This window comes from Lepidochelys kempii, chromosome 11 (assembly GCF_965140265.1).
Source record: "Lepidochelys kempii isolate rLepKem1 chromosome 11, rLepKem1.hap2, whole genome shotgun sequence".
Classification (NCBI taxonomy): Eukaryota; Metazoa; Chordata; order Testudines; family Cheloniidae; genus Lepidochelys; species Lepidochelys kempii.
In genome coordinates, this window is record NC_133266.1 from 39,408,373 (window position 1) to 39,432,660 (window position 24,288).

General features: G+C 42.3%; 1 protein-coding gene across 1 annotated transcript in view; it reads left to right on the forward strand.

The window, feature by feature from the left end:
• Positions 1-24,288, forward strand: part of MYO3B (myosin IIIB) — a 329,793-nt gene that overhangs the window by 252,977 nt on the left and 52,528 nt on the right. The window contains exons 33-34 of the mRNA XM_073306891.1: positions 13,963-13,972; positions 18,332-18,346. Of these exons, the coding sequence (XP_073162992.1) occupies positions 13,963-13,972; positions 18,332-18,346 (25 nt within the window). The remainder of the gene's footprint in view (positions 1-13,962; positions 13,973-18,331; positions 18,347-24,288) is intronic.

Genomic DNA, 24,288 nt, shown 5'->3' on the forward strand with positions numbered 1-24,288 from the left:
AGACTGTATTGTGATAAAGCAGAATAAGTAAATCTCTCATTAAAATACAAAAAAACCTGATGATATAAGAATGAAATGTAATGAAGTTCAATAACCAACATGTAATAGTACCACACGACAATATTTTAGTAAAGGTTCAGGTTTTTCCCAATAAAATATCATGGCTAGCAGTGTGTTTCTCACTCCAGCTTCCAGTATATTTACTTTTTCTGTCTTCTTCATCTTCCATCCCTGACACACAGCTTTCCCTAAGTACTTCTTTTTGCCATTTCTTTGTTGGTGGTTAAGCTTTTTATCGTACTGTACCTCACTGTTCTGTTATTATTGCTCAAAGTTTTCTTAAGTATTCTCTGAGAATCTTTGACAGCTTTTCCTATGAAGCTTAGCCATTGTTGCTATTACTCCAAAACAGCAGACTATGTCACACATGACTGTTCCACTCATTCAAATGTTGTAGCTTTCAGTTAATTTCTCTTCAGTTCTTTTTTATGGTTTTCTAAAGTACTGTCTATGGCTGTAGGAATTATAAAAATTGCATTCTGCCTTTCTATGTGCTTTCTTTGTCTGTTTAGTCACCTTAGACCTGAGCTTCTTTTAATCATTTCCTCATAATTGATAAGGACTTTTTTGTATTATTTTTCCCATTCTGCAATTTGTATAATATTTTCTATATATACTCTATTAAGTCCAATAAATACAACAACTTCATATTTATGCCCCTATGTAGGCTTAATTTATTTACACATGCATTTCCTTCTTTAAAAAAATCACTAGCGGGAAGGGTATACTTGGCTTCTTGCTATTCAGTAAAAAAAACAAAATCCCTGCTTTAGTATCTGAGTACATTTTACCTGACCATGTACAATGATTAAGAGTTTTGAGTATATGCACAGAGAACCCCTTTTTAAAAAATAAACTTACTAAAGTTTTGCACAATACTGAATTCACATTGCAAAGAAGAAAACAATGCAGAGCTCTTTGGTGCTTTTGCTTCAGAAAACTTTAGGACTTCAAATAATTACATAATGAAAGGAAATCTGTCATTAACTAACAGAAGATACTAGAGATTGGAATGTCAGTGAGAAAGGTGTAATGTCAAAGCCCTAAGGAAAACATTCCTGAGTCAAAATTCAAAAAGGGTCAAATTCTGTTATTTACTATACCAAAGTCTTTTAGAGCTTGAGTGATGTTGCAAAAGACTCTGAGTATCATCTCAAAATAAAGTGTGTTTAGACACTTTTTGGACAGGCAGCATTCACTGCATCATGCTACAAATTCCTGGATGCATCCAATAAGGATTTCCTTTCTCAATCCCTTCCAAAGAAGTTATAAAAAAAACATGGAGACCTGATGTGATGACACGGAAAATCATCCTGTGGTCAAGGTCATTATGGAATTTGATTAGATCCCTGGGAAAATCCTCTTCCCAAGTTTTCAGCCTTGGAAAGCCACGAGTCTACATTTAATTAAATTAAAGTTGTCGATCAGAACAGCAAGAAAAAACAACCTAAATAAATTGGGGTCTTTCAAATAAGCTATTTGTATCTGTTTATTTCTACAAATGGATCAGCAGTAGCACATTTTATGTACACTTAGGATCTACTAGCTACATAGGTGTATAGGATGAGCAATCTACAGGTGCACACATTGAGAGCTGTCCATCTCCACTGGCACTATTAACCTCTTCCATCCCCTCCACAAGTAGGACTGTTTGGTCACAGCAGGCTAATGGCTATGTTTTAAAAACAATCTTTTGGGAAATGAAAAAACTCTATATTTATGGGTGATTTAAAAATGTAATTAACAGTGACAAATGAGACAATTACCACCTCTTTCTGATCTTCCGAAATCTGCTAGTTTCTCTGCCAGAAAGTCACATGACAAGTGCTGTAAATAAAGGTTTCAAAGGTCCACAACTGTCTTCACAACTCTCTGCCATTCTTAACTAGTGACTCGGGCCAGGTGACTGCTTTTTGAAGGCAGTCATGGTACCAGAGGAGTTCTTTAGGGCGCACGGCCTAGTGGTTAAAGCATAGGGTTGTGAGTCAGGAGATCTGGGCCCTGATTTTATGGCCTGACCAAACTCTGTACAGTGCTGTTTTGGAGACTGCCTCTCATCTATTCTTCTTTCAGATTCTGTGACATAGTCACCAGTCTGTCTCCATATTTGCCTCGCGTACATGCAAAAAAACATTCACTCCCAGAAGAAGGAAATGGTCAGTGCATTGTTTCAGCATCTCTGTGGAGTTTGCAAACACTGAAAATGTCCTCCAGCTAAGTGGCATGATTGTTTTTTGTATATTTTTTTAAGACTGTTCTTTACCACATTTTCTTACTTAAGATAAAGAGCATGACTATCGGAAGAATGACAATAAGCTTGTGAGCTTTAAAGGGTTTATTTGCCAGGAAAACAAACAGCTTGCTGCAGCTCTACAAAAACACAGAGTGATCTAATTTGAGTTTCAACATTTACGGATGTCATTTTCAAACTATATTGAGATAACCAGCTGTTGCAGTTTAAAACAGGTAGAAGAGGTGTTTGTAGAACAAAAGCATTTGAGTCATTTATTTATTTTTAGTGATGGGCCTGAGACGTGAAGTTCAGATCCGAATCCAAACTTCCCCAAACTTTACTTGAGGTTTATATATAGGATTCTACTTTGGGCTCATCTCTCATTTGTATGTTATCAGACATAAAGACCGTTCGTATTTTGCTTTCCATTAGATTATGTTTGGCTGTGTTTCTGTAAGTCATTTTTGAATTATATTAAACTGATTTAAAAAACTGGTAGCAATATTACTCTTGAAGAGTTGTGATCTTTAAGTTCTACTACAGTAAAGGCAGTCTAAACACCAAATAGAATCTTGCAAAGGGATGATAAATATTACTAATACTGACATCTGTTTCAACTTAGTGCCAGAGCTGGTGCTTTGGGCCTTGTGATAGTTGGTTTAAGGCCCAGCATGTATAAATTCCTCACCCTGGTACCCAACAAGGCTTCACTACATAAAACAAAGGAAACTCTAAATTAGCAGGCAGCTTCTAGTCTGTACAGAGTCACTCATTTGAAAGTGGTCAGCACAGACAGCAACTTGCAGAGAAGTTCCAGGGCATGTAAATCAGGGGGCAAGATTATGATCAAAATAATCAAGTTCCAAATTCAAACTATAAACATTTGGATCCAGAGTGTGGCTGTAGACTTGCTATACAATGTGACACAGGCAAGGCAGTCATAGTGCAAGGTGCAAAAAATGAGTCTCTGTTCATAAACTCTCCTTCCCTCTTCTTGTCCACAAAACAAAGGTGCAGAAGAGCAATAAGTATCAGTCACTTTGCAACAGAGATTCTATAACTAGTCCATGGATCTCTGGTAGTCCATAGAGTACTTTGTGATTTTCAGAGAACTGGTACATCACATGGGGCTGGCTCCTCTCTGCCTTGTTTCCAGCTACATGTTTCCAAAGAAGAACCTAGATGCCTGTAAAGCAGCTGGAAATATGGAGGAACCAGCCTAGCTGCCACCACTATAAGGATTCCAGCTACTTAAGGAGGAGAAGAGGAAACAAGATTATCTCAGGGGCTAGAGCCACCAGTAGCATTGATGCTGTCACTAGGAGAGGAGACAGGAGACACCAGTGGGACCTAAGCCCTCCACCAGAAAGTAATGCCTTGTGGGAGATGGGAACCAGACTGCATGTTCAGGAAAGTTAAAAACCAGACAGCCACAAGAGAGGAACAAGCCAGCAGGCTGTTGGGGGAAGTGGGGAGGGGGAGAAGGACCACCAAGGAAAGAAACCTATGCAGAGAAACAGAAGAATGAGGAAAAGAACAGGTGGGGAGAGCCAATTAAGAGCTAAAGGAAAGGGGGTGTGTGATGGGTATACTCCCCATCCTGGCCCTTGAGAGAGCTGAATTAGGCCAGGTGGGCTCAATCAGGCAATTAAGTGGCAAACAGGAGACATTTGGGCTAGGAGGCAGCCACTAATTGAAAGCATGCTCATGTCTGAAGGAACAGGCAGAGCTTACATAAAGCCAAGAGCCTGGCCACGGAGGGAGCAGTAGTCACTTTCCCTGAGGGAAGGAGGGATAGGAATCCCTGAGGCCTAGTAGACCCTAGGAGAGAGGACTCTGACTAGGAGGAGTGGAAGTAAGGCAGGAAGTAGTCCAAGGCGAGAACAGGGTGAAGAGTGGCAGTCACATTTACTAAGGTAAGGGAGTGGAAAGGAGGGATAGGAATCCCCCTGGCTATTACCAGCAGGAGAGTGGGGTGGGGGGAGAGAAAACCTTTTGAAGTGATAAACACCCATTTTTTCATGATGTGTGTATAAAAACATCCTCACTGCATTTTCCAGTTTTATGCATCCGATGAAGTGAGCTGTATCTCACGAAAGCTTATGCTCAAATAAATTGGTTAGTCTCTAAGGTGCCACAAGTCCTCCTTTTCTTTTTGTGAATACAGACTAACACGGCTGTTACTCTGAAACCCCTGGCACTTTCACTCCTGCAGTGATCCACGCAGTTTTCTAATTCACTGCCCCAACAGTATCTCTCCGCAGTCCGCTATGCACCACACACACCACCACAGATCTGTGTGAGGAGGGAGGTTAAAAATGAAATTGAGGGGAGCTTGGAGGACTCTCCAAGAGGGGCACATTGAATTTAGCTGTCTTGTATTCTATTGAGTAGCACATGTCGATACCCCCCACGTTGCTTTTACTGAAGATTAAAGATTTGTACATTTGCTTTGGCTGGAAGTATCATCTACTGACAAAGGAATACATGAGCAATAAAGGCCACCTTTCCAAAAGAGCTCAGGGCCAGATTCTCAAGAATTCAACACCCACCAGTGAGGCCAGATTATCAAGAGAGCTCAGCTCCCATTTACGAGCCTAAATAAAGGCTAGGTTTTCCAAAGAGTTCAACACCTAAGGTGCGCCCAACGTACTGAGTGACCTTGAAGATCTAGTAATTTATTTTGGTGTCTAAATGGGAGCTGGGCTCTTCTGAAAACTCTGGCTCATGGCTGTGATTTATAGAAGAGCAGTTTCTCTCTTTGATACAAACTTACTACAGCCTTTTCTGTAGGAGCCACTAGAAAGCTTTTCTTTGGCTCATTTAATAGAGTTGCTGCCTATGAAGGGTTCAAGCTGGGCATCACATATGCTGGGCCAGATGATTGGCTCCAGCCAAGACTACCTAGTACCATGCAGGGCAGGCAGAGGGTTACTTTTGCAGCCGCTTTGGACTGCTATGTACCACACTGGTCTTCTAGCGTAACCTAGAGCTGCCTCAATGGTAGTTTGCCCACGGAGCACACAAAGAGTTATTGGAAGTGTTTGTTTCTCCATATTGCTGTGGAGAATGTGTTCACCTGGCGCAAAGGCTCATGAGTCTATAGTTCCAATGGTTTTGATTAGCATAGTCCTGTCTTGTTGATATCACCCAGCAAGCAATAAGATTAGTAGTGTGTGAGCGCTCTTTATGGCTCAGCGTGATTGAGACCAGCTCCCTGGAGCACAGCAGTAACAAAGAAGAAACATAGTCAATTTGCTGTTTGTCTAGCTTCTGTGATTCTAGAATATGGGTATTTTTCAGTGGCCTACTATTTTAAATGAAGTACTGTAATTAATGGATTGAACAGAATACAGGGGCCTTACCTCATGGGTTGATTCATGGGGCAAAGTTGTGGGTTTAAACCCCTGCGCTGGAGAGGCTCCCAGACATTCTAGTTCACATCCTTAGCAACAAACCAGCCAGTCCACAGCCCCAAGCAAATCTGAAGCTGTGTGTATGAAAGGCTCATTTGTGATTTGTTCAGCACCCTGGTACTTTTTTTAAATATGCATGATGTGACTTCTCCTGTCTGCGGGGAAGAACTCTGATTGGGCCAGACATTTGGGGGCTCATAAATTGTATTTACTTTTTGGTTGATTTGTTTCAGGGTTCTGTGGGGGAGGGTATTTTTGTTTGTTCATTAGTAGGGACTTATTGGGCTGAAGAGGGGTGTTGATGTTGTCAGGGTCATTCTTGTGATGGAAAGGCCTGTTCACTGAGGAAGGTTCAGGATCCATTCATGACACCTGTGAAAATAGATTACCCTGACCTATTCTCTGTTCTGTAGATGCTTCGTATCACTCTAGCTTTGCAGCCATCACCCTTCTCTTATTCCTGCTTGTCTCTATTATCTTCTAGCCTAATCAGTGAAGAACTGAAAATGAACTGCCATTGGTTAGAGACACCTGGCTGATGGTCCTAAGCAGGGAAGTATTTGCCCTGAAAGCATAGCCTGTGTTGCATTTTTATTTTACTTTCAGATTAACTACATTGTACCTAGGCCTTCACAGAGACATGGAGGTGGAGGGAAAGATACGAAAAGAGCCTTTGTGTCTCTGTACAAGAGATCACAGGCACAATCCCAGTCTGTGTTCCTGATCTGCAAGAACATGAGGTGTCTAGCACAGGTTGCAGGAGCAGACACTCCTAAGGAAGTAGGGAGGAAGGATGAATGCAGGGCTATGGCCTCGCCAATTGAGCTGGACTAGTGCAGCACAACCGCCTATGGTAACCTGTAAAAGAGGGTAGCAAGCACTGCTCAGGTCTATCCTGTCCCTGCTCTTGGAGGCATTGGGCCAAATTCACAAGACTGGGACTGAAGAGAATGTGTGTGTGTATGCATTGTGACAGGGTCAGGGCAGATGGCTATAGGAGAGTAATAGAAGGCAGATATATAAGCCCCAGGCTAAGTAGGTCCCTTTTCCCTGGGTAAGGTAACAGGGAAGGTTCCAGAACAATCAGGAATCTTCTGGAAACAATTAAGACAGGCTGATTAGAACACCTGCAGCCAATCAAGAAGCTGCTAGAATCAATTAAGGCAGGCTAATCAGGGCACCTGGGTTTTAAAAAGGAGCTCACTTCAGTTTGTGGTGTGCGTGTGAGGAGCTGGGAGCAAGAGGCACTAGGAGCTGAGAGTGAGAACGTGGACTGTTGGAGGACTGAGTGTACAAGCATTATCAGACACCAGGAGGAAGGTCCTATGGTGAGGATAAAGAAGGTGTTGGGAGGAGGCCATAGGGAAGTAGCCCAGGGCATTGTAGCTGTCGCACAGCTGTTCCAGGAGGCACTCTAGACAGCTGCATTCCACAGGGCCCTGGGCTGGAACCAGAAGTAGAGGGTGGGCCCGGGTTTCCCCCAAATCCTCCCAACTCCTGGTCAGACACAGGAGGAGTCGACCTGGACTGTGGGTTCAGAAAAATGGCCAAGCTGAGGGCTGCCGTGAAACTCCAAGGTGAGCAAATCTGCCAATAAGTGCAAGACCCACCAAGGTAGAGCAGGAACTTTGTCACAGCATGCATGGAGGGGAGTGTTGTGCTCACTGATTCTGAGCTGATGGGGGCCGGTTTTGCCCCTGATACTGGGTCAGATCGTCCTAGCTTGCATCAAGCTACTGAAGACCCTTTGGGGCCTGGTAGCCGCTGAGAAATAGCGAGGAAGTAGGACCAGCTCAAACGTGCCACCAGCCTGCCCCAGAATGGCTCCAGCATTAGAAGCTCTTATCATGAGAGCAGTAGGGACAGCAGTCCACAGCTGGCTCTACATGTGGCAGTGAGGACCTCCTGCTCTGGCGCTGTTCTCTGGAGACACCTTAGAGCAACCATGGATCAGGCCCATTCCACCTAACTTTGCCCTCCACCCTCACTCTGCATCAAGCATAAATTAGCTGGCTTGAAAAATCTGTCCCTCTGTATCTGGGTTACATTAGTTAAACTAATGGTTTGGTTTGGCTTTGTTCACATTAACATCAGAACATGGGGGAAGAACAACAAATCAGAAACAAAAAACACAAACATTTGAAAATGTTGCTGCCACAGATAGACGTCCTGAGTGTGTTTTACATAACCATTGTGAATAACTGTAGCTGGATTTCTGTCCAGATTCCTTCCCCTCGTGGACCTTTTCAAACAAAAACAAACTGTACAAACCAAGTTTTTGTGGGATGGGCCAGAGCCTGCTTTCAAATGACAAAACTAGGAGCAGTGCTGAGCCTTGTGCACTGGGATTTGGGTGTACGTTTTGTTGTTCACATTCCATTGCTGACTTACGAAGTGATCTGTCACTGAAACAGTTGGCCTGCTTGGAAGGACACATGCAAAAAAGCTACCACTTCAGTCCCTTGAAAACCGGAGATGTAGTTAATGTGTGGGGCCCTGGTTGTGCCTGGTTTTTATGTGAGTGTGCAAAGAAGTGGAGGTTGAGGGAGCAGTGAGCAGGTGTTTTGGGAATGGCCCTTGTCTTGCATGGCATATATAAGGGCCAGACAGCATTTCATCCTCTGTGCTGTGGGGAGTGTAAGCGCTGGCCTCTCCCTACTCCACTGGGGACATAGAGAATCCCAAAGGTGAAGGGCAAGAAGCTGGGCCAAGGCTCTGACTCTCAACTCGCCAGCCACATGGATTGTGGGATAAGGAGGAGTCCACCAAGCACCCTGCAACTCCAGGAGGCATTCTGCTTCCCAATCAGAATGCCACCTGGAATAGCACCACAATACCTTTTTCTGTTCGGCCTATAAAGCATAATTGAGTCTTAGGAAACTCAGAGGCTTTCATAGACACTGGTAATTCCAGAAGGAGAGGATCCAATTTTAATCTATTCAAATCCAGATCCTGCAGTTTTTATGAAGGGTGAACTCCCACTGAAGGCAATGGAGTTTTGCCTGCATGTGATTGTGTGGTTGGGTTCCAAATGGGTCAACTGTCTAAAATACAGTAAACTAAGATGCAAATTTTGTGTGTGTTTCATGTATGGAAAAAGAGAGTCTCTTATCTGGAGCAAAGGCGACAGCGAACTCTACCACCATTATGAGAACATTGTGTCTAAGTGATAGCAAAAGAGACAGGATAAAAGTTTGATTATAGGTTCTTAAATATTACCGCTTTGGGGCTTTTTATTTAGTCCTCATCTATGTGCAAGTTACTCTTTTCTTTCTAAACCATCACATTTGCATCCCATTGATATGAAATACTTGTGAACTAACTAGAAAACAGAGCTGTGCATTCAGAAGCAAAGAGATCCTTGGTTTATTAACAAAGATTTTCACTGCCTTCTTTGCAACACCCCCTCCTGTTGAATATAACAAGTGCAATATTCAGCCATAGAATTTGATGCCTAAAGGCCTGATTCTGCAACCCTTAAGGCTATGTCTACTCTACAGCTTATCTTGGCAAAACTTATGTTGCTTGGGCGGGGGGGGGGGTGTGTGTGTGTGTGTGAATATTCCACCCTCTAAACAACATAAATTGCACCGATATAAGCGCTTGTGTGCACAGTGCTATGTCAGCAGGAGAACTTCTCCTGCCAGCATAGCTTATGCCACTCGTGGAGGTGATTTTTTTATGCCAGTGGGAGAGCTCTCTCCTGTTGGCATAGAGCAGCAGTTCTCAAAGTGTGGGTCAGGACCTCAAAGTGCACCACTGTACAGATAGACATGGCCTTACTGAGTAGTACTTCTTCACCTGTGTAGTCTCATTGACATTCATGGCAGTAATTGCCTGAGTATGTGCCATTCAGCTTACAGTATTACTGTGGATTCTTATTTAAGGCCTGGAAGATAAATTGACTCGATAATATCGGCAAATGCATGGCAGTGTACTGACTGTCATAAAAATTGTTTGACATATTTCATGCTTAGGACAAAGATAACATAATACCTGTACAACAGAAAAGTAATGAGCAGTTACTTGTGGTGTACATACACAAAACAATTATAGTGTAATAACTGGTTATTTCTGCATTGTCCCCTGCAGTGTCATTATGACACTTAAAAAGGGCAAATTCAAATTACTTGAAATTTTCTGTCACCTAGCAATTCTAAACACAGTAATTATATACACTATGGAACGTGCAATTACCATATAGCTGAATAGAATTCTCCTTCTAATTATGCCTTGGTAAATGACTAATTTTGCACTATAAAATCAAATGTTGGAGAGTTTTAATTTAGCTTCATATTTTTATGCTTTTTCATGCTTATCAGAATAGTGGGTAGTTCAGGGATTCAGGTATCAGTCTATACCCTCTTTGTTGTGCAGTTATGAATTTAGCCTATGGATTTCTATGTTGTGGTGTGATCTGTGATCCTAGACAGTGGGGCATCTAAAATAAATCAGCATAATTCAGCAAAATTAGCAGACTTTTCATAGGGTACACTACCATGCACAGAACTGACTGGTTTAACCCTAGTCTACACTGCAAAGGTCTGGTTTACACTACAGACCTAATATCAGTATAACTGCATCGCTGAAGGGTGAGAAAAATCCACAGCCCTGAGCAACATAGTGAAACTGACCTCCTCCTGTGTAGACAGGGCTATGTCTGTGTGGGAGCTTCTCCCACCATCATAGCTACCGCCTTTCGGGGAGGTGGATTAACTAAGCCAACGGGAGAGCACCAATACGCGTTTTAAATGTAGACTTGCTCAAAGAGTGTGCTGGTAGAACTCTACTCGTGTAGCTTTACCAACAAACCCCCCTAGTATAGGCGCAATTTATACAAGCAAAAGAACTCTTATAGCATAAACTAGTTCCACAAAAGTAATAAGCTGTACCAGCAAAAGGACTTTTACATCTACACTAGGGATTTTGCTGGTCTAGCTATGTCAGTAAAACTCTCTAGTGTAAACCAGGCCTAGACTAAATCACCAAACAGAATAGGGCTTTCCATCTTGCCTACTGGCAAAACTGTCCTTGGCTTCCCTGGAAGCAGGATCCCCAGACCTTTTCACTGATATGATCTGAAGTAATCCCAGTGAAGGCAGAGAAGTGCAACTGGTTTAAAACTGATATATGTGATCTCAGACTCAGGCCCTACATTAGTTCAGACTAGAGCTGAGCAAATAATGGATTTTTTGGTTTGGAGACTGATCTGAAAAATCTGGAGGGGGATAAGGAGGGGAATTGGTTCAATTCAAACCAAGACAAATTTTCTTGAAATTTTTCATCAGATTGGAAAACTAAATAATAATAATAATTAATAATAATGTTTTGAATCAACCAAATTGTGCCAGGGTCAAGTCAACTCAAAATGACTTTTTTGGGGGAGGGGAGGGGAGGGGGGGGTCAATTTGTTTTGAATCGACCAATATGTATTGGCCAGCTTGAAACTAATATTTTTTATTTTGAGTCAGTCATTTTCAGGGTTTTTTTAATGGTCTAATTTGAAAATGAAATGCCATTTGAAACAAAAGGTCAAGCTGAAACATTTTGAAATGGTCTAAAGAAAACATTTCAAATGAAACATATTTAAATGTTGCTACTTTTAAAAAAAGTATTAGTGTTTTAATGGCAGAAACTAGATGTTGAATTTGATTCAAATTTGTGAATATCTTTAGTGACTTGGAAAAAGGCATTTTTAGCCAAAAATCTATTAGCCAAATATATATATATCACCCATGTCAGACCCCTGTTGAAGCATGTTGAGGTTATCAGCAGGGTAAAGAATAAGAAATAGCTATCTGCACTTGCCAATAAGTTTTGGATAAATACCAGTTGTCAGTCCTTCAAGCTTCAGGAGTACAAACACCTACAGTAAACAAGATAAAAGCAAAGTATGTGTATTATAAATAAGACAGACTGGTTAGTTATGTAATATAGGGCCTCATCCAAAGCCCATTGACATCAGTGGAAAAACTCCTATTGATTTCAGTGCAGATTAGAGCAGGACCCCAAAAAGGGAATTGAAGCAAAAGTTGAGAGAGAGAACAAAATGAGACAATTTGACTCCTGAGAGCCCAACTCCACTGAAGATGGCTTCCCTGGCACTGAGAAGCAGTGACACTTTTTACCAGGGCATTTTCAATATTTCATAACAATATTTTCTTCATTCCTTCAGTAAGTTCCTAGAACTTGTGCAATAAACAGTAGCAGCATATTGTAGGGAGAAAAGTTAAAAAGTCATAGCTAAAAAGATTTTATTATGTGTTATAGGAAGATTACATGGTAAACTGACTAGGATTGGTATCTGCTCAGACTCACATGCTTATAAACACTACCCAGCTGGCATGTCAATTCTGAATCTGAGTCCTTCCCACACCATCAGATGTTGAACCAGGCTCTGCCATCCCTGTCTGTTCTGGGCCGCTCTTTGCATGTCTTCTATGTTATTAAGTCCCATACATTTTCCCTCTCTATTTAAATGTATTGTTCAGGTAAACTGAAATATATGCCCATGAAAATCTGCTCATAAGTGCATTGTAATGTTGGGGCAATAAAACATGATGTAAGATAATTTTAGCTTCTGTAACTATGAACATAGAATTTTATATTTAAAAAATGTCTGAGTAAATAAACTACAGTATTTTTCTATTTTAGATGGTGCAATTGTTTCCCATGTGGAAATAGACTAGTCTTTGAAACACACTTCTGCTCCCTTAAATTAACTAAATTTACTTTTTTCATGTATGTTTGACCCTAGCATGTGTCCATTTTTTGGTCACATTTTAGGTACATCTGAATGACTATTTTACTTGGTCATTATTTAATTTGTTGAGATTGATCAGTTTAATGTCTGATTTTTTTTTAAGATTTCCACACAATTTTGGAATTATAGCAATGCAGATATTTCCCTATTGCCCAAGGCAATAATAGATGTGGTGTGCAAACACTGCTTTAAAGAGGGTATCTGTCTGCTGATTTACATATTCTAAAAGTATTAAGATCAAAAGTAATGAGAATTTAATCCATATGGCATGTAGAAGATAAATAGGAATATTAATACTGTATCAAGTACTAATTAAAGGAAACACCAGTCCTATTTTTAAAATTTTGCATGCAAATGAAAAAGAAGTCATTGCAAAGTTAAGATCTGATTTTTAAAAGAACTGAAGAATTAACTATTTTCAGCCACAAATTCTGAATATGAGATTTTGAGTTTATAGGACAGGCCAAATTCTGCTCTCATATGATCCTTTGCATTCTTATAGCACTTTCCATCAGAGGATCTCAAAGCACTTTGCAAGTGTTAATTAAATAAACCTCCCAACTCGGAGTGAGGTAGTTAAGAATCAATATTCCTATTTTACAGCTGGGGAAATTGGGACACAAAGAGTTTGTGACTTGCCTAAAAATGTGGGTCTGTAGCAATCCTAGGTCCCTGATCGCCCCTCTCATTGAAGGCGTCTGTCCCTGTGTGTCAAGGTGGTGTGGAGCCTTGGAATCCTCAACACGTTCTATTGGCAAGATGGGGTTCATCCTAATCTTTGATGGTAGGGAATTCTAGAGTCAAGGCCTTCTCCTGAGAATGTTGAGTCCCCAGATAATGAGAAATCCAACCCATCCTTCAGCAGTTTCAGCATTCCCGTTCACTGCAGGCACAGTGGGCTGTGGTGTCCGAGAGGCACATTTTAAATAGCTAGGCCCCTGTCTATTGATGACTTTACTGATCAGCACTACAACTTTAAATCAGATCAGGAAGAGTCAAGGTAGAGTGTGGAGTACCCGTCTTAGACAGCCCACAGCATGCAAGAGCTCCTGGAGTTTCTTTTTCATTATTTGTATAGCACCGACAGGGTGCTTAGTGTTTTACGGACGGGTATGCAGACAAGGTTCCTGCCCAAAAACGTTTATGGTTCAGACATGGGGGGATGGGAAGTGATGAGAAGAGTGCAAGCGAGAGGTGAAGTTAAGCATGCCATCTGGGCAGTTCCATGGTTTTCTTTGGCTTATTTCTAAAGGAGTCAAGATAATTGGTCATCTATTTAGCACAGGTCTGAAGAGAGGGCAGTTTTCTTTCCAGGTCCTTGAAAGGATTCCCTTACCTGCCAGCATTACCTCTGTTTTTCTGGATTGAATGTAATCCCTCTAGTTTTCATCCAGCTGCTGATGTCATTCTAGCACTGAGGATGTATCTGCACAGCAATCAAACATCCGGGCCTGGCCTGGGTCAACTGACTCAGGTTCACAGGGCTCAGTCTGTGGGGCTGTAAAATTGCTGTGTAAACATTCGGGTTTAGGCTGGAGCCCAAGTTCTAGAACCCCGCAACAGGGAAGGGTCCCAGAGCCTGTGCTCCAGCCTCACCCTGAATGTCTACACAGCAGTTTTTAGCCCTACAGCCCAAGCCCCATGAGCCCGAGTCAGCTCTCCCAGGCCAACCAAGTCCATGGTGCAAATCTTTTATTCCCGTGTAGACATACCCTGAGTGACAGTACCGACTGCGCATAAGGAGAAAGGAATGTAGAGCTAGATGACTTCAGCACGTTGTTGTCACTAGGGCCGATAACATCTTACACTCTCTCCTAACTGTTTACCATAAATGTTAAATAGTGGGAGGGCAGGATTTAACCTGCTGAGACCCCGCAGGTGGCAGCTCTCAGTTAGGAGGACCCGCCTATTACAACCCTTTGGAAGGTGAGAGGAATGAGCAGAGCCAGCTTAATGCAACTCTCCCCAGTCCTGCCAGGTCTTGTGGATGAACCAGAAGTGCCTCACAGTTGACTGTAGAAGGCTGATGAAAGTGTGATAGTTATGGTATTTGCCTGCAATATCCTGGACAAACTTGACTGAGTTAAGTTTAAGTATGTTAGGAGTTCATAGTATTAAAAATGCAAATGTTTCTGTATTATTGTGGGATTGAATGGAACTTCTTGAGGAGGAAAGCAGGATTAATGCAATCTCTGGGAAGTACTGTGAGCTTCAGGAGACTATGCCGAACAATGTAGCAGATGTGAATGATATTTTGGGACAATACATGTGAAGTGGAATGCCTAGGAAGTTCTTGGGAGGAAGGGATTGCAAACTCCCACTTCATGACAGTCTTTGAAGCTTACCCAGGAGGGGGCAGAATCGTTTGTCTACTGAGCACCTGTTACATGAGGACATTTCAAAGACAAGCTGTATAAATGAGTAACTGATTTACTCATGAGTGTGCTTTGTCTGAGCGGAAGCTGAGATGGACTTGTAACCAGAGGAAAAGGCCCTGTGTTGGGTTTGAAGGACTAATCACCAACCAGAGCCCTTGCTGAAGTGAGGGGGTGATCACTGATAAGCTTATAGCATGCATGGAGGGTCTTTTATTATTTTTATACATTTTCTCTGTAATGCTTTTACCTTAAGACTAATTGTGCTTGCTTAGACAGAGTTGTGTGGTAGCTTAACTGTGGCAATTACATTGTTTATCATCTCTGAGGAGAAAAGTAAAACAGCCTGATGGGGCTGGGGAGGTTACAGCTGTGCAGTCTGGAAATACCCCAGGAGGAGGGAGAAAGATGTGGGTCTCCGCCCAAGAGAAGTAATGGTCTAGAGGGGGTGCCCTTGCTGAACCGTAGAGCAGGAATACAGTTTCCCCTGAACTATGACCGAAAGATCTGACAATGTCACCAAGAATGATTTCCCCTCCTCCATGGCTAAAAGGACATTGTGTACCAGAGCCATCTCAGTGACATTTCCTGGTCAGGAGGCTATTTGGGAGGTTCTAGAATATTGATTCTTAGCTCACAGTCCTATGTTCACACCACCAGACAATACTTGTTGAGTGCTCGTGACACAGGTTCCTATAATTTTATTGAAAGAATAGTAAATGCAGCCTTCACCATAGCCCAAATCCTGATCTCTGCACCCAGTTTGAATAAACGGGTTGTGAGTGGGAGAGTTCTGCGCAAGGTCAAGGTAGATAAAATGCCCTCAAAGTAATTGTGGAGTCATTCTACAGCCATTAGTGCACTTCAAGGGTGAAATAGCCACCACAGGTCCTGCTATGCTCCCCTTACCACTACAAAATTAGCAGGATGGGACAGTTGGTTAGTGTACCTGCCAGCTGTAACCCCATCTCTCAAGCCATCCTTTGCTAAGATATCCCTCCATGCTAAGGGAGATGGTGCTTCAGCAGAGCACACCTCTGCAGCACATGGGAGGTGTAGACCCCCTGCACAGGTGTTCTGCATTCTTTCTCCCATTGCATTAATTCCAATCTCTCCATGCCCACAGAGGGCAAAATTGTGTTTTAAAGGCACTGGCCATGGTTGGGGCAATCACAGAGATGCCAGGGAGACTGTCTTTGAGAACCCCAGGGAGCACACAGGGAGCGTTTATGCAGCATCCCTTGGAATGGTGCAGACTGCTCCCTGCTGCATGTCTGCCCTCTTAGGAGAGAGATGAGGTGGAGACCTGACCCCGCCTTCTCCCTGCTTGTTTGGAGTGGCATGTGACCTAGGGCACTAGGAAACATCAGTCCCTGCACTCAGGGAAGCATATTGTGTCTGGCCTTTGCAAATGATGCAAGAATGGGGGATGTTCTTGAAGTTTTCACGGGCCTGGCACAATCCATCAGAGATGTGGTTAAGAATTGCCCAGGCAAACTGTTGCTTTTCCATTTAGTATTTCAAATACTTGGCTAAAACATGTAGCACTCTACGTCTGCTGGGAGAGGGGACTTCACTGAGAAGAAGTGACTCAGCTGCTCTGCACCAAGGCTGAGTCGCTCCAGGACCTTGTATTCTAGGCATGTGCGTTTTCTTTCCCTTCCTGACAATACAGCCCAGGTAGTGTTTAATATTTCTGTGTACTTTTTCAAAGACCTTTTAAATATTAAAGAGAATTTCATTTTCCAGCTGAAAATTAAAACGTAGATGCATTTCATCCAATCCTTCCCCCCACCCCCAGTCCTGAAGCAATTTTGAAATGTTAACTAAAGAACTCTAACTGCCCTGGAGCACTTTCAGAACATCAAACATTCCATGAAAATATTTTTCCAAAACCCTTGAGCATTTCCAAATATTAAATGTGAAGAGAGATCGCTTTTCCTCAGCTTTGGTGCTGCTCTAAAACAGCCAATGTTAAGTTCAGGTTTTTTTAAAACCAAAATACAGTGATATAAACAATACACTTGTTGGGAGACAAGTAGTAGTAGGTAGCAGTCTATCCTCAGTGCAGGGAGATGATACAGAAGCAAAGGGCTCTTGATACAGTAAGAACAAGTTTTGACATGCATTTAGTTGATGGTTGTAAGATCTGTGTGTGGAGTTTCAAATGGTACAATGTTGTTGTTTGTTTGTATTCTGATAGGGCCTAAAGGCGCCAGGCAGAACGGGAGCCCCATTGTGATAGGCATTACATGAACGTAGATGGCCCCTGTCTCAAAGAACTTACAAGCTAAAAGGACAAGACAGACAAAAAGATACAGAAAAACAACAAATAAGCAGTTTCAGAAATGTACAGACATTCTAAATTACAGTACGATTCTGCCCCATTTTCTCCTGTACACAGCCTCTCCACAGCCAACCTCCTGTTGCTGTGTCCTTGTTCAGATAGTGTAATTTGCCTCCACTGATCGCACTATGACACATTTATATCCTCTGAGGATTTGCTTCCTAGAGTACCCTCTTACTACCATACTCTGTCCCCATAGGGAAATATTCACTCTCGATCTGGCAGGGACAAAATGGAGAGAGCAAACAAATGGCCAGAAGTCTGTGAAGGCCAGCTCTTGGCCATGTGTATGGGATGCATATTGCAGGCTGACTGTGTGTAAAAGTCACAATGTGTGAGGGGAATTGTAACTTTAAAGTGTTTTCATAAGGCTCTAGAAGTCAAACAGTTTTACTGATGTCAAGTACTGTAAAATGGTGGAGTGTATCTTTGGTGTATCAGCAGGAAATCCCAGTTTGTAGGTGGAAATTATCAGGGAATTATGAGTTCCTGGTTTTGAACAAATGATTTGACAAAAGTATTTATATATTTTTCAGATATGATTTTGTGGATTTGGTCCATATCTAACATAATACATATGTAATATGATGTACACACACTCGTGCTTATATATAATGAGAGCAAATATGTAAGGCTTTGCCCTTATATAGTGTTTTTCATCCTTGAATTTCAGAGAGCTTTGGAAGTGTAATTATCTCCATTATACAGATGGAAGAACTGAGTCACTGAGATGTAAAGTGACTTACTCAGGGTCATACTGTTGGTAAGTGGAAGAGCTAGAATAGAATTCAGAAGTCCTTACTTAGTGTGATGCTCTATCCACTGCACTGTACCACGCTCATGATAAGGTGGAATAAAGGGGTTTTTTGGCACAAGACTGGGATGTCTGTATTACTCACAAACAGTGATACCACAAGTGGATTATGCAGCTCATCCCAAAAAAGTGTCAATGAAAACTTTACATCCTTGAAAAAAAAACCTGTGGAGCAACTTCTTTTACAATATTTAGAAATGAGTCACTTCAATTATTTGTTGAGTATTTGACTAGCTGTGCTCAGTAAATTAAAAGATCTGTATTAGTGGAGCTTTAAAAAACTGCCAAACAATACAAGCCCCTGCACTTGTTGGGTTGACAAGCTCCTCAAGAGCCAGGCTTGTATGTGTGGAGATTATATACCTCACAAGATCAGGTGTCATAAAATGCATCACGTAAATTAGCTTCAGAACCTTCAGTACATAAAGATTTCAATAGAGAAAGACTTTAGCACAGTGATTATCAAACTTTTGTACTGGTGACCCCTTTCACATAGCAAGTCTCTGAGTACGACCCCCCCCCTTATAAATTAAAAACACTTTTAAATATATTTAACACCATTATAAATGCTGGTTCAAAGCGGGATCTGGGGTGGGGGCTGACAGCTTGCGCCCCCCCTCATGTAGTAACCTTGCGACCCCCTGAGGGTTCCTGACTCCCAGTTTGAGAACCCCTGATTTAGCACCTATATTATTCTATGGGAAAATTTTACTGCACAGAAACTGCATGCCCTGGAGGCCTTGGCATGCTCGTTATACTCCAGAATGTGGCTGTTCACATGCAGAACTCTTGATGTGGCCCTAGCTACTCTGCTGTCTTGGTCTTGCAGAGGGTGGTGTAGTGCTGATTGTTAGAGAACTCCTCAGACACAGCTGCAGAAAGTCCACACAAGGGTTTGCATCCTGCATCATTTGAGCTCTGCTGCTTTGCATGGTGGGAATGCAGAGGAAACAGGCCCTAGCCAGGCTGGTGCAGAGGGATCAGGTGAGCATGGGCCTATGGAGCAACACTCTCAACCATTCAGTGCAGCCACCTCATATGGGGTGTAAAGAGCTATATCTGCTGTTCCAATCAAGTGCTAGAATCACAGCTGAAGAGGAGCCGCTTTACAGTTCTGTGGCCTGGCCTGGCCATGTGTGGACGGCAGGTTTCATACCCTCCCCCAGTCCTCCTGGACAAAGCCCAGTTACTTGGAATTTGTTTAGAAGGAGGGTAAATTTCACCCTGAAGGAGTTAGGAGGCATAGCAGAGCTGACGTAACTGGCCATATGTCATTTTATTGTTTCCGAATGTTTTTCTTTGGGAACATTTTTTTCCCCATTGTGGACAACTCCCTTCACCACACATTGGATGTACAAGGAGGGAGTCTCTTATTTCCATCTCCTTCATTTGAGTCTTTTTTACACTAATGAACCTGTAACTATTTCCTAATATTCTTTGATAATATTTATACATCCATCGTCTTGACTATGCACAGGGTAAGTGGGGGTTGGATAGAAGTATTGAAATCAGAGCTCTTAATGTGCTGTTCTGTTAATTGCACACTGTATGGCAGGAGTAGGGATTATGAGCAGAGATGGGCTCGAGCCACAAAATCCCCCAGTTACAGGGCTGTTCATGTTCAAACATGGAGTTTTTGGTTCAGCCTGTAATAGAATTGTTATTTGGATAGGGGGTCCAACTTACCCGTAGTTGTGGCAGGAGGGATAAAACCTGGTGGGGAGGGGGGGCTGCTCTGTGATTCTGTTCAGACCCATCTCTAGATGTGAGATAAATTGATTTGCTCTCTTATATCTCTTGCGCTTCTACTGTGAGTCTCTGCTTCATCCCTCAGCAAGTGCTCTGATATCCACTAATATCAGTTCAGCATCTTTATTGACTTGGATCAAGAGACCTCAAATGCAGAGAGCTGGCAGTCAGCTCTAGATTAAATACTAGGCACAAGAAACTCATCCTATTCACACATATTGCAGCCAAGAAGGCATGAGCACCATCATTACCAGGAGGTGTTGGAGATGGATTGGCCATGTGCTTCGGATGGAAACTGATTCCATCACCAGAATAGCAATGAGATGGACACATAGCGAAGAGCTGTGGAAACTGAGCTGAAAAACCTGAAGCACAGCTGAGAAACCATTGAAAGACTTGCCAGAAACAGACAGGAGTGGAGGAGTTTCGTCACTGCCCTAAACGCCAGAGGCATAATGGGAACATGATGATGATAGGGCCCTCATCTCTGGGATCCTGTGATGTCAGGAGGGCCCAGCACAAACAGAGACCTCTGCTAGGGCATCAGGAAGAGCCCCTTCACACGGGGCTCTCTGTGGGGAGGTTGGAGAGAGTGTCAGTAGAACCTTTTGCTGTGGTGGTGATGGGAGACCGCACACAGAGTCCTTTTTAAAGGGGGAGGCTGAGTGCTCCCTTCTCCTGGACAGACCCCACTTTGCCTGAAAACAGGGAGCATTAGACTGGGAGCACCAAGGCCTCAGTGTGTCCCCCCTCAAAAGTAGTGGAGGGTTCCCCATCACTTCTGCTGAAGAGTCTAATGTGGGTGACTCCTGTCATTGGCAGAAAGGCTAATCTTACAATTGTATTCAGTTTTTCAGTTGACATTTCTCCACATCTAAATATGCTGCATTTCTGATTGGACCAGATGACTTGTCTGTCTGTCCTAAGTATAGGGCTGGATCCTTCTCTCCAGCTGCGTTTGCCTGCTTTGGCTCATTGAGAGTTCCACTCAGGAATTATGCCTTTAAGTAGGGCTATTTGAAACCCTAAAATGGGTGTTGCAAAAACAAACACTTTGTCTTCACAGCTCTGCAGACAGAGATCTCTTTGAGAACATGTTCTTTCCCTAGATGTTATTGGTCTTATAAGACCGAACACCATGAAAATCAATCTCAGTTGGAGAAACAACTGGGAGCAGGGGCAGCTCAAGGAGAAACCACTTTTAAAATGTAGAGTCAGCATGCACATCACATTTTTATGAAGTGTGTATTTACCAATTAGTCAGCAGAGTAAGCCAGTTGATTGAATGATCTTCATGTGATTTATGCATAACTTTTATTAATTGTGCCAAGGGGGATGAACAGTGGATACAAATAGATACAGATGTCTCATGTCTTACTCCTTTAAAAAAAACCACACTATTTCTTGTCATTAAACTAATCTGTCCTTAAACAAACTAGATTTTAGGAAATATTAGCTCTTCACCCTCCATGATACTGTCTTTCCACACAGCTGGCCTTGCACTGGGCAGATATGCAGGCAAAGAAAAGGAGGAATATTCCCTGTCCAAACTACAGAGCAGTTCTGTTGCTACTCTAAGGAAGCTGTTTCAGGCTTTTAGCTGAAGTAGCTCTCTTTGCAGAGTAGCTCTCTTATCCCCTGGATGAGCCAAGTAGTTAAGATTCTTCTGTCCACTTCCTAAACCAATTCATTCACCCCCTTGTCCAGGGCCATGGAACCTGGCCAGAATTTATCCCTTGGATCAGTGGGTCTCAACCTTTTCCATACTGGGACATTCCTGGGCTTCCTTTCCATGTAGCTGAGCTCTAGTTAGGACCCCTCCCATTTAGGATGATAGAAGGACAGAATGGTTGTGACACCTTGACATCTAGTGTCATGACCCCCACATTAAGTATTCATGCCTAAAAGTAAACCTGAATTATCTCAAATGAAACATGCTAATGGCCAACTAGTATAAATGCCTTTCAGATATCTTTAATCATTCTCATCCACTTAAACATCACTTAGACTTTGTGCAACTAAGCACTTGACTATTTTTAGAGTTAAAACTCCCTGGGTATGTTGAGAGAATGTTAGTACGATCATTTTATTGACTTCTAGCTCCACTCCTGACAGCTTCTCACATTGCAAATGTGACTTGTCACACCATCAGAGAGGAAAGCAAGACACTGTATTGTCATGTCGTTGGCTAGCTTTGTAGCACCTAGCCAAATACATAAAGATTTTTCTTTCTTTTCTTTTCCTTTGGCATTAGCAAAAATTAAAATAATCTTCTAGGCCAGGGGATAGGAGGTCAAATCCTAGGATTTCCAGACTGCTTGGTATTATGCTCAAAGTTTCGATGCACAATAATCGTCAAACATCAGTATGGTCTGAGAAATATTGAGATAGGTGGCAAGTTATTTGGCACTAAAGAACATTTTTCGGCTTTAGATCTCAAAGTGCTTTACACAGTTGTTATCTGACTGAACATGAGGTCTATTGCCACTTACTACCTGTTCTGGAAGGCCATGACAGCTAAAATGCCAAACTCCTCCTAGCTAGTACATTCAGGAGATACAGAAGTTATCAAAGGATCTCTAGCGACTTTCAATATATATCAGTGACCGCAAAGAACCAAAAGTTCTCAAAAGGGACCAGTAAAATCCACCTGGTTGCACTGCCATGAATTTGCCAGCAATGACCCTGGATGCAGGAATGCTAGTTCTGACATACTCCTTAGATTCTAACATGAAATAGAAGTTTTTGCATTTTCTTCAATGGTGTGAAACAAGGTAGAATACCAAAAAGTAATGTCAGACAATTTTCTTCATATACATCTCTCCATAGTGTCCAGCCTGAATAACTGTTGTCTTAAAGGTGGTAGAATAATAGCTCCAAGAGCCTGATCCCCAGCTGGTGTAAACGGACATAGCTTCATTGAATGATATAAGCCTGAGAAGCCAGATTGACTCAACAGTTCTATTCCTCTGGAATAATAGGATTCAAGCTCTTCTGATTTTCTTAGTGTTTCCTAAGCAACATCAGGTCCAAAACTTGGGACAGGGCTGGATGTACCAGTGTATGTTTTCTTACTTGCATAGCTGTCAATGGTGTTTTCTGTTTCTCCAAGAACAGAAAATGTCAGCTGGCAAAGCCTTTGGGATTTGAATGACAATAGTAACCTAGACAAGCCATCAGTGGTGCCATGTAAAACAACTTTTCTTGATATCCGAAAAGAACCCACCTTTGCATTCTACCTAAAATGAGTTGGTTAAACCCGTAAGCATCTACCAGCAGAGTGGAAAAAAAAATATGGGGTCCAAATGGAGATGTCATAAGCATCTTTCTCCATACAAATAATAATAATAAAATAAAACTTAGCATTTACAGAGCACCCACCTGATATGCCAATATGAAATGTCATTCACAGTAGATCATGCAGATGTTCAAAATATGATCATGCATGCACTCAAGGTACCCCTGGGCCCTTGGAAATGGCTGTTCCACTATGAGGTTTAAATATGGCCTGGGGCTTTGCTGCGGTCCTTGGGCTTAGCTTTCCCACAGTGGGGCTCAGATGTACAGCTGTGCTCTGCTAGTGTTCATGGACTCCTTCTTGAATGGGAGGGGAAAAGCGGTGATATCTTTACCAATCCCAACCCATTCGTGGTGCCAATATGATCTGTCTCAGTAAGTTGTTCAGTTCTTCATAATATGCTCGACCATCCCTTTTCTTATGTGCTGGGATGCACAGTGAAATAGTTAACAATGTTAACGTTTAAAGAATTATCATTTGGCATCTTAATTTATACCTCACTGAGATGAATGATGCAGCTTGCTCCTCTCAGGACTATTGTTGCAGCCTCTCTGCAAATTCAGGCAGACATCACTGCATTGGCTGTGCTTGGTTCATGCTTTTAAGGTTTTCTTTGCAAACATAAAATCTAGAGACTTGCCGATTTTTTTTTTTTAAATAAAAGCTGGGACTCTGGGGCACAAGATGGCAGCTTTGGAGAAGTGCCAGTATTCTGTCCCTCTACACAATCCCCTAATTCAAGCCCTGCTGATAGATAAATGGCCAGTACAAGTGCAATAATTAAAGTGAATATCTAACATAATTTGTGCAAAATACAGCAAAGGGTGCATTTATTGGTGATTATACATGGATTTGTGTGGCTTTTAGAAAATTGTGGAGTCTTCAGAACAAAATGATAATGAAATATTGAAGACAAAATGGTGATTATTAATTCCAGACTGATATCTGTCATTTATTATGAGCACTAAAAGGGATGAATTTCTAAAGGCATATCTACACTGCAGCTGGGAGCATGCTTCCTAGCATGGGTAGATAGATCTGCTAGCTTTGCTTAACCTAGCACACTAAAAATAGCAGTGTAGGTGGGTGTAGCATGGGTGTCCGCTCAGGCCTGCTGCCCAAGAACGTGCCCTAAGGGTCTGGATGGGTTTGCACTCAGGCGGCTAGCCTGAGCCACTGTTTGTGCTACCCTCAACAGCATTGCTATTTTGAATATGCTAGCTTGAGCAGAGC